At 43.9% G+C, this 11394-nt stretch overlaps 1 protein-coding gene across 16 annotated transcripts in view; it reads left to right on the top strand.

The window, feature by feature from the left end:
* The window catches only part of LOC124553681 (GDNF-inducible zinc finger protein 1-like), a 128621-nt gene extending 118004 nt beyond the window's left edge, over positions 1–10617 (top strand). For all 16 annotated transcript variants that reach the window (XM_047127571.1, XM_047127578.1, XM_047127582.1 and 13 more), the window contains one exon: positions 8494–10617. In XM_047127571.1, the coding sequence (XP_046983527.1) occupies positions 8494–9313 (820 nt within the window). In that variant the 3' untranslated portion in view covers positions 9314–10617. The remainder of the gene's footprint in view (positions 1–8493) is intronic.
* The last annotated feature ends 777 nt before the right edge of the window (positions 10618–11394 follow it).

Raw genomic sequence — 11394 nt, forward strand, 5'->3', positions numbered from 1 at the left:
TCGGTCATAGTACGGTTTAATATGTCAATTTTCTGACTAACGTCTCGTTTCATGTCTGCAAATAACTCTAATAGTCGGTCCAGTTTGTCAGTCTCCTGTGTCCGATTTGTGTCACATTGCTGAATTTGCCTCATATTCGGTTCTGACATTGATGTTAACAATGGCGCTGACAGTCTAGTCTCGCGTCCATTCCGCATTTCGTCATTTAAAGTCGCCATCTGTGTATTATCACAAATGTTGCGAGTTTGAGGCAAAATCATTGCATTGATCTGTGAACTCGTCCATGGAGGGAAACGCGGACTTTCTTGTTGGTTGAAAGATGAATCTAGTTCACTTAACTCATCTGCCGAAACTATCTCTACCTTACCACGTTCCATTGTAATAGGATGTATAATAGTAAGTCAAAAAGGGAATAATATAAGTCTGATTAATAAAGATTTGACTCAAATTTAGGATGAAATATTTTCTCGTCAATGTAAATGATTGCTCTATTGCAAACAATGGTTGAGAAAGATGCAGCAGGGCGGACAAAATTTTTCGTAACAAATGACTGTTTGGCGGTCAAATTCACGATCTTCATATGCTACAACCATACTATAATTACCACAAACTACAATAGAGCTAAATAATTTTGGAAAAATCTAGAAGAAAACTACAGGATGTGTGGAAAGGGAAAAATGGATTCTGCAGTTGGCTATTGAATGTTTGAATGAAACATAATTGTGTGACTCACCATTAAATTTTCTGTCCTGCAGCGGCTGGTCAAACACTTCTGTGTAAATCGTATTCGTTAAAATATGGATTTTCTTAATACATCTCCATCGGATAATCACCAAAAGGTCTCAAAATAACAGTTTTGCATCAATATATGCCATGAAAAGAAAAACACATTGAATTAGTTACAAAAATTCTTTACAATATTGTTGTATAATCATTTGCTGAGGTACAATAAAGTTGGTGTTTTCGTTACGCTTTAAACTTCAGGATTTTTGGTTATTCTCTGTTCGGAAAAAATACAAATTAAAGTTTCAAATTTGCTCAAAAACGACACATCCGAAAATTGCGTCCTGTCGCGGGAGCCAGTTGTAGTGTTTAATAAAAAAAAATGGGAGAAGAGAGACCGTGAAAAAGGGAAAGAATGAAAAGCAAATTGGACTTTGTATTACAGAAAAGCTATCGGACTTCGTTATTCGGAAAAGCTATTGTTGGGGTGGTCCTTGTGGCGTTTGTGAGCAAAAGTTAAACCAATTTTCACTACAAAAGTTATTGAAAAGAAACAGAGAATAACAGAATGTAACTGACAAGGGGAAGTGGCGTAGACGAGAGATCATCCTTTGCCAGATTAACTTATCTTCTTTCGGGCGGCGTCCACGTCTTCAAAAATCTCCTTCATTTCAGCGTGAAAAAATCTGCTCCGAAAGCTTGCAATAGTCCAGGGATCACTAATTTATACCAATTAAAATCATCTTGATACTGTATGCAATTTAATTCACTTTGCTACTTCCATCCACCGAATTTCTTAATAACTTCCACAATGTCTACACATTACAATCAGATCAAGATTAGCCATTAAGTTTTTACGTCAGCATCCGATCACGCCTGCCTTAAGCTACGGCTATCAAGAGACAATTGAAAACGGATAGAAAACAAAAAAAGGTTACAATTTTAGTATTTTCTCTGCCGTCGAGCACTCATACCGCTGCGACGGGATATTTTTTATCTGAGGGAACGAGTGTAGCGCGGCGAAATTCAAAGTCCCGCTACAGTCTTAGCAGTAGCCCAAACACTTCTAAGTCTAAACCGAAGAGTTTCCTCACGGCTCACTCCTATTCTGTTGAGGACCTCCTGGAAGAGCTAAAAAATTAAGCAAATTCCAGTGTTACATTGTTGATTTTCTCTATTTAAACTTACGAATTGTCGCCTGAATATGTTACTTACGTTTCATTTTATCTGTTTCTACTATCGTCTTATAATTTCATGTATTGACTCGTTCCATGACCATGGAGACTTCTCCTTAATTTGGGCCCACGGAACAATAAATAAATAAATAAATAATGCTCTCGTAATCCTACACGCTCTACGGGGTCTCGACAATTGCGCCGGCCTGCTCCTTCGCGAGATCTGTCTCCAGTTTAACATGTATTGGACTTTGTCGAGTGACAACTCCACTGTCATCCGTAGACAGCATTAACTTTCGCCGTATTGACCGACCGAGTACAATATTTAGTCCCACAAACTGACATCTGTACAACAAAATGCGTGCACGTTTGCATTCTCGCACTTAACACTCTCAAAGTTGCACCAGTTATCATTGTACCGGCACTTCACATTTCCAGCGGCTTTTCTCGTGCTTGCATTAGCATGTGATCTTGCAGTGTTAATCAGTTAACTGTGTTACCTAGACAAATTTATTCCTAAAATTTCATTACTGTACATTAATTATCTTTTGGTGTTGTAATCCCCCTCCCATCTGTCAGTGTATCTGCATTCGAGGTGAACCGACAGTCTCTCTACAACTCGTCGATTGTCCACAAGTATTCCTGTCTGGTAGTTTTGCAGTCTTCCAGTAGACAGCAGCGTCTTCTGCAAAACGCCTTCTGGAGCCCCCAACAGGCCAGTAATAATTTGTAAATGATAGTATCCTCTACAACACTCTGTTGGCGTACTTGAAAAATTACTTTACATCTCATTCCATCGAGAACGTCGTATCGAGTTCTGTCTGTCGAGAGGTTTTGAATTCGGTCATAAATCTGGTCCAGTACTCACTAAGCTTGTATTTTGTTCACTGAACAACAGGAACACTACCGAATGTCTCCCAGGTGTCTAGCAGCACGGCTCGAACACACGGCACTCTGGATCGTGTAGACAGACGGAGCTAGCCGAGTTTTGCAAGATCTCTGTTTGCGGAAACTGTGTCGATTTTTATAGAAATTTTCATTCTATGAAGATAAACATAGCCAACGCCTTGCAGACAAACAACAATTACGCGAAGTGAAATGTAATGTGAGGAGGGCCATGCGAGAGGCGTTCAATGAATTCGAAACTAAAGTTCTACGTACTGACTTGGCAGAAAATCCTAAGAAATTTTAGTCTTATGTCAAAGCGGTAGGTGGATCAAAACAAAATGTCCAGACACTCTGCGACCAAAATGGTACTGAAACAGAGGATGACAGACTAAAGGCCGAAATACTAAATGTCTTTTTCCAAAGCTGTTTCACAGAGGAAGACTGCACTGTAGTTCCTTCTCTAGATTGTTGCACAGATGGTAGATATCGAAATAGATGACAGAGGGATAGAAAAGAAAAAATTAAAATCGCTCAAAACAGGAAACACCACTGGACCTGACGGGATACCAGTTCGATTTTACACAGTAGTACGCGAAGGAACTTGCAGCGGTGTACCGTAGGTCTCTAGAAGAGCGTAGCGTTCCAAAGGATTGGAAAAGGGCACAGGTCATCCCCGTTTTCAAGAGGGGATGTCGTACAAATGTGCAGAACTATAGACCTATATCTCTAACGTCGATCAGTTCTAGAATTTTAGAACACGTATTATGTTCGAGTATAATGACTTTTCTGGAGACTACAAATCCACTCTGTAGGAATCAGCACAAGTTTTGAAAAAGACGGTCGTGTGAAACCCAGCTCGCGCTATTCGTCCACGAGACTCAGTGGGCCATAGACACGGGTTCCCAGGTAGATGCCGTGTTTCTCGACTTCCGCAAGGCGTCCGATACAGTTCCCCACAGTTGTTTAATGAACAAAGTAAGAGCATATGGACTATCAGAACAATTGCGTGATGGGACTGAACAGTTTCTAGATAACAGAACGCAGCATGCCATTCTCAATGGAGAGAAATCTTCCGAAGTAAGAGTGATTTCAGGTGTGCCGCAGGGGAGTGTCGTAGGACCGTTGCTATTCACAATATACATAAATGACCTTGTGGATGACATCGGAAGTTCACTGAGGGTTTTTGCGGATGATGCTGTGGTATATCGAGAGGTATCTCAATGCAGACAAGTGTAATGTGCTGCGAATACATAGAAAGAAAGATCCCTTATCATGTAGCTACAATATAGCAGGTCAGCAACTGGAAGCAGTTAATTCCATAAATTATCTGGGAGTATGCATTAGGAGTGATTTGGAATGATCATATAAAGTTGATCGTCGGTAAAGCAGATGCCGGACTGAGATTCGTTGGAAGAATCCTAAGGAAATGCAATCCGAAAACAAAGGAAGTAGGTTACAGTACGCTTGTTCGCCCACTGCTTGAATACTGCTCAGCAGTGTGGGATCCGTACCAGATAGGGTTGATAGAAGAGACAGAGAAGATCCAACGAAGAGCAGCGCTCTTCGTTACAGGATCATTTAGTAATCGCGAAAGAGTTACGGAGATGATAGATAAACTCCAGTGGAAGACTCTGCAGGAGAGACGCTCAGTAGCTCGGTACGGGCTTTTGTTGAAGTTTCGAGAACATACCTCCACCGAAGAGTCAAGCAGTATATTGCTCACTCCTACGTATATCTCGCGAAGAGACCGTGAGAATAAAATCAGAGAGATCCCGACAATCCTTCTTTCCACGAACAATACGAGACTGGAATAGAAGGGAGAACCGATAGAGGTACTCAAGGTACCCTCCGCCACACACCATCAGGTGGCTTGCGGAGTATGGATGTAGATGTAGATGTAGATTTCGTAATGGGTGACAATAAATCACGTTCTACTCCAGACTGACATCTGTGACATACTACTGAATTACGTCTGTCTTTATTGCAGTACTCTTTGAAAATAGAAATTAGCAGCACTTCTGTGCAGATGTTTTTCTCTGTTGCTGTCACCGGTCATTAATCCGAAGACTATTTTGATGCAGCTCTCTGAGTTAATCTATTCTGTGCAAGTTCCTTCGTTTTGGCACGACCACTGCAACTTTAATTTCCGTAATGTTCTCGTGGCAAGCTTCTCACTAAATACACTGCTCTTTCTCGGATCTTCTCAGCCTCTCCCGTTAATCCGACTCGGTCAAGGATGCTGCATTCGTCCCGTGGACTCCCTCTATGAGGCTCCCTCCGTTGCCAAACTGACAATTCCGTAGATGCCTCGGGCTGGTCCTGTCAAAAAGTAATAGTTTTTGTAACCGCACGAAACCATTTTTAGATGACAGCTTCTAGCATATCCTGCTTCATCAGAAAATCACCAAAAATTGATTCTTTTGTGAAAAATTAATTCGGAGGGAAATTTACCTGGCCAGATGACACAAAACACATCGCCACCTGTCGGCAGTGAAGTGGACGATGTCAGATCAATCGTGAAAGACTTCTTGTAGCTGTATTGTATACTTACTTAATGCTGGCTCGACAGGCCTCGGGTACTTAATTTGTTCCATCCGGACACACTTCCTTCGCTACTTTTATTTTATTATTTGGAGACACAAACCAAAGTTGTAAATGTCAGGCACTGCTGTAGATACATTACCCACTAATATACAAAGTCCGACTCGTGTATTGACTGCAACAGTCACTTCCTGGTAGTCTCACCCACTTACATGTTTATAAAAATCTAACTATCAGCTTATTATGGTGTATTGTTGTTTAGATTGTGTGCCATTCCTTCTGTAATTTTACATCAGTTTTTTATTATTTGCTATATGGTAAAATACTCAGTTTTTTTCGTTTTTTCTTAAGAGTCACAGTTTCTTGTGACAGAATAGTATTACTTATAATGAATTTTAAATTTGTTGTGTCACTTAACATTTTCTGGAATATTATAACTTTACCGAGCGAGGTGGCGTAGTGGTTGGCACACTGGACTCGCATTCGGGAGGACGACAGTTCAATCCCGCATCCGGCCATCTCGATTTAGGTTTTCCGTGATTTCCCTAAATCGCTCCAGGCAAATGCCCGGATGGTTCCTTTGAAAGGGCACGGCCGACTTCCTTCCCCGTCCGTCCCTAACCCCGTGAGACCGACGACCTCACAGTTTGGTCTCTTCCCCCAAACAACCCAACCCAACCCATTATAACTTATTTCATTACTGTCCGGCTTCTACAGTTACTCACATGATTTTGACTATTTAACGTTGATTGGAACGTGAAAGTAATTTTGTATTTAATACTAGAGCTACAGTTTATGGTGAATTTGAAATTTAGTTAGAAATTTAGTTAAAGTAAGCAATGGACTGCCCCACGCATCCGTATTTTTACCAGACGTTATTATTTTAGTCGATTATTGCATTCGAGATTAAAATGACGAAAAACTTTTATGAAGAATAATCAGAAGTGATAACTGTTGTTGCTGTGGTCTTCAGTCCAGAGACTGGTTTGATGCAGCTCTCCATGCTACTCTATCCTGTGCAAGCTTCTTCACTACCCAGTACCTACTGCAACCTACATCCTTCTGAATCTGCTTAGTGTATTCATTTCTTGGTCTCCCTCTACGATTTTTACCCTCCACGCTGCCCTCCAATACTACAGGGTGATTCAAAAAGAATACCACAACTTTAGGAATTTAAAACTCTGCAACGACAAAAGGCAGAGCTAAGCACTATCTGTCGGCAAATTAAGGGAGCTATAAAGTTTCATTTAATTGTACATCTGTTCGCTTGAGGCGCTGTTGACTAGGCGTCAGCGTCAGTTGATGCTAAGATGGCGACCGCTCAACAGAAAGCTTTTTGTGTTATTGAGTACGGCAGAAGTGAATCGACGACAGTTGTTCAGCGTGCATTTCGAACGAAGTATGGTGTTAAACCTCCTGATAGGTGGTGTATTAAACGTTGGTATAAACAGTTTACAGAGAATGGGTGTTTGTGCAAAGGGAAAAGTTCTGGACGGCCGAGATGAAAATGTAGCACGTATCAAGCAAGCATTTGTTCACAGCCCAGGAAAATCGACTCGCAGAGCTAGCAGAGAGCTGCAAATTCCACAATCAACTGTATGGAGAGTCCTACGAAAAAGGTCCGTAACTACCTGAACGTCAACTACCCGAGGCGATGGATCGGCCGCCAGGCAGCCCGTGACAGAGCACGTCATCACTGGCCTCCAAGAAGCCCTGATCTTACCCCCTGCGATTTTTACTTATGGGGGTATGTTAAGGATATGGTGTTTCGGCCGCCTCTCCCAGCCACCATTGATGATTTGAAACGAGAAATAACAGCAGCTATCCAAACTGTTACGCCTGATATGCTACAGAGAGTGTGGAACGAGTTGGAGTATCGGGTTGATATTGCTCGTGTGTCTGGAGGGGGCCATATTGAACATCTCTGAACTTGTTTTTGAGTGAAAAAAAAACCTTTTTAAATACTTTTTGTAATGATGTATAACAGAAGGTTATATTATGTTTCTTTCATTAAATACACATTTTTAAAGTTGTGGTATTCTTTTTGAATTACCCTGTAAATTGGTGATCCCTCGATGCCTCAGAACATGTCCTACCAACCGATCCCTTCTTCTTGTCAAGTTGTGCCACAAACTCCTCTTCTCCCGAATTCAATACCTTCTCATTAGTTATGTGAATTACTCATCTAATCTTCAGCATTCTTCTGTAGCTTCTATTCTCTTCTTGTCCAAACTATTTATCGTCCACGTTTCACTTCCATACATGGCTACACTCCATACAAATACTTTCAGAAACGGATTCCTGACACTTAAATCAATATTTGATGTTAACAAATTTCTCTTCTTCAGAAACGCTTTCCTTGCCATTGCCAGTCTGCATTTTATATCCTCTCTACTTCGACCATCATCAGTTATTTTGCTCCCCAAATAGCAAAACTACTTTACTACTTTAAGTGTCTCATTTCCTAATGTAATTCCCTCAGCATCACCCGACTTAATTCGACTACATTCCACAATCCTCATTTTGCTTTTGTTGATGTTCATCTTATATCCTCCTTTCAAGACACTGTCCATTCCATTCAACTGCTCTTCCAAGTCCTTTGCTGTCTCTGACAGAATTACAATGTCATCAGCAAACCTCAAAGTTTTTACTTCTTCTCCATGAATTTTAATACCTACTCCGAATTTTTCTTTTGTTTCCTTTACTGCTTGCTCAATATACAGATTGAATAACATCGGGGAGAGGCTTCAACCCTGTCTCACTCCCTTCCCAACCTCTGCTTCCCTTTCATGTCCCTCGACTCTTATAACTGCCATATGGTTTCTGTACAAATTGGAAATAGCCTTTTGCTCCCTGTATTTTACCCCTGCCACCTTCAGAATTTGAAAGAGAGTATTCCAGTCAACATTGTCAAACGCTTACTCTAAGTCTACAAACTATCTATGTAAAATTGAAAGACAATGCAAAGGATGAGGAATTAAATTATGAATATGAAATACTGTATGTGTATCAGATTGTATATTAGCTTTGCATATCCTGTTGCATTACTACTACTACTACTACTACTACTACTACTACTTCACATTGCAAGTTATGTTACAAGCAGAAATATGAAATGTGCACATGTTACCAGATTTTCTAATGGACTTTCTCCGTAATTTTGCAGGTTTATTGTGCAAGGCCAGGATAGGCCTCCTCCTATCGACAAATGTACCTCGGTACGCACCAGAATTGACGGGACTGCAGGCACACGAGGGATCGGTGGCGGCCAGCAGGTACGCGAGAGGAACAAAAGGAACACGCGCGTACTGTCGGTAAAGGTAGTGTTCGCACAGAGGCGGGGTCGAGTCGATACCCCCGAGGAGACCCGTCCCGCACCGAGCGCCGCGGTAAGTGACGGGAGGCGCGGGGAAGCGTCCGACAGCGGTCGTGGCTGTGACCCGGTCGACGGCGGTCGCGAGGTACCGTCCCGGTCGGGGGGCGACGCGGCTCCACCTGCCGGACGCGAGACGTACACGTGCGACGACGGGGAGCCCCCGAGTACGCCCGCACGGAGGCACCGGTGGACCTGCGAGACGTGCCACGCGCCCTGCCGCAGCTTCCACGAACTCAGGGTGCACTGCTGGAAACACCAGGGGAAGCAGGTCTACGGCTGCGACCACTGCACCAGGAAGTTCGCACGCCGCAACAGCCTGAAGCGCCACTCGCTCCAGCACATGCTGCTGTGGCCCTACGAGTGCGGCGTGTGCTACAGGCGGTTCGTCAACAACACCCACCTGGCGCACCACTCGCTCGCGCACGAGGGCAGCCGTCCCTACCAGTGCGACTCCTGCGGCAGGACGTTCTCGCGGAGCAGAGACTGTAAAATGCACTACCGCGCGTGCGTCGGCGAGCGGATCTACTGCTGCGACGTCTGCGACAAGAAGTTTGCCAGCGAGAGCGGCCTCCGGCACCACGGGCGCCTCCACTCCTTGCGGCAGTGTTGAGACCGTCTCTCTGCACCGTCGGGAAGGCGACTGGGGGGGATTCTGCCGACGGTGCGAAAATGCGCCCTCGTGAACCTGCCGTGCGTGTTCGCACTGCAACATTCCCTTTCGTATAATCACTGTTGTAACAATAAGTCTGTAGTAAAGTCAAATTGTACCGAACTAATGAACTACTTCGACAGAAATAATCGATTTTTGAAAACACGATGCCATCGGTTATATAAAATAATCTCGCCGAGTGGCAGCAGGCGAACACGCGTATAAAAAGTATTACAGTTTGCGAGCTTTAAGAGCCAGTGACTCCTTCTGCAGCAGGGTTGAAGGGGAAGCGAGAGGGGTGAAGGAAAGGGACCTGTGAGGTTTGGGAAAAGGGGCAGTGTTTGGAAAAGTTGCCCAGAAGCCCGGACCGGCGGATTCTTGACAGGTGGGATGAGAAGGGAAGACTCATTGTTGGGGACTTCCAGCACTACAAAAGATGTAGGAGCAAGCTGTCAGTTAATATAGGTGGTACAGACAAATAAACGAGTGGAGTAGCTCATAATCTAGAAAACAGACAGCAGAGACAGACAAGAGGGTTACATAAAGGAGGAACGGTGGCCACACGGGCTAATATATCGACGGAAATAATCAATTTTTGAAAATACAGTGTAATTGGATAGATGAAATACTCATCAAGCAGTGGCGAGAAACTAAAATTAAATTGAGGTCCGCCCGAACGGGCCACAAAGGCACCGATCGGCCGCCGTGTCGTCCTCGGCCCGCAGGTGTATTTTGATGCAGATACGGAGGGGCACGTGGTCAGCACACGACTCTCCCCGGCCGTACGTCAGTTTACGAGACCGGTGTCGCTATTTCTCAGTCGAGTAGCTCCACAGTTTGTCTCCCGAGTGCCGAGTGCACTCCGCTTGCCGACAGCCCTCTGCAGACCGGACGGTGCCCCGTCCGAATGCTATTCCGGCCCGCCGATCTGTCTGGAAGCGGTATTACTATTGCAGCGAGGCCGTCGGCTGTGGCAGGAAACACACGTATAAAAACTATTACAGTTTGCAAGCTTTTGGAGCCAGTGGTGAAGAAAGAGTCTTTCCTTCTCATCCTGTTTGCCAAGTCTCCCCTGACACGGGGTTCTGGCCAACTCTTCTGAATTCTGCCCCTTTTCCTCAACCCTCACCAGTCCTTTTCCTCGACTCCTCTTCCCCCTCAACCAGAACAAGGAGCCACTGGCTCTGAAAGCTCGCAAACTGAAATGCCTTTTAAATGCGTGTTCTCCTGTTGCGACTTGGCGAGTAGCTTTTTATCTATCCAATTACAAGTTAATGAATCATAATTCGTGTGAAATACAAAGCTTATTTGCAAGTTTAAATTTTTTTAGAACTAGAGATGTCACACTGTGATCAAAACCACTTTGCTTTGTATGTTCAGGTGTGTAATAATGTTGATGATCACATCTGCTCACTGTTAAAAAGTAAAGTCCTAAGTTCTTTCTGTTTGGAGCATCTAAGTTTGCACCTGCAATACTCGAATGGCATTTTAAAACTCACTTCTACACAGACTGACTGATATACTGTGTCTGTCCCGTAATGATACGAACTGAACTGCCGGTCTGCAGTGTACTTTATTGGCCGTCAGTCTGCAGCTCGTGCTGTAGCGGTAGAGGTGCCACCTCTAAACCGTGGGGTCCAGGGTTCGATTCCCTGCCGGGTCAGAGATTTTCTTTGCGCATAGACTGGGTGTATCTGACGTCTTAATCATTTCCTCTCGCATTCCTCACAGAGATGCACAATTTGCCGTCATGGCGTAAAATAGAACAACTCGTACCGGGCATTCGAACGACCCCGGACGAGATCTCGAGGCCGGCAGTGTTGTGTCGTCATTTCATTTCAGTTCATTTGGTCGGTGGACACAGCGTACCGGTTTGACGGGCAGACGTGCATTATTACAGGGTGTATACGGCCCAGGACAACCGGTAAATCTGGGAAAAACCCAGTGATTTTGTCATCCAGGTAATACCTGGGAATTTTTCGTTGTTTAGGTCTCCAGTCAAATTTTTGTAATGCTGACTGGTAATTAATGCTACATTAACA

The sequence above is a fragment of the Schistocerca americana genome, chromosome 11, assembly GCF_021461395.2.
Source record: "Schistocerca americana isolate TAMUIC-IGC-003095 chromosome 11, iqSchAmer2.1, whole genome shotgun sequence".
In the NCBI taxonomy this organism is placed as follows: domain Eukaryota; kingdom Metazoa; phylum Arthropoda; class Insecta; order Orthoptera; family Acrididae; genus Schistocerca; species Schistocerca americana.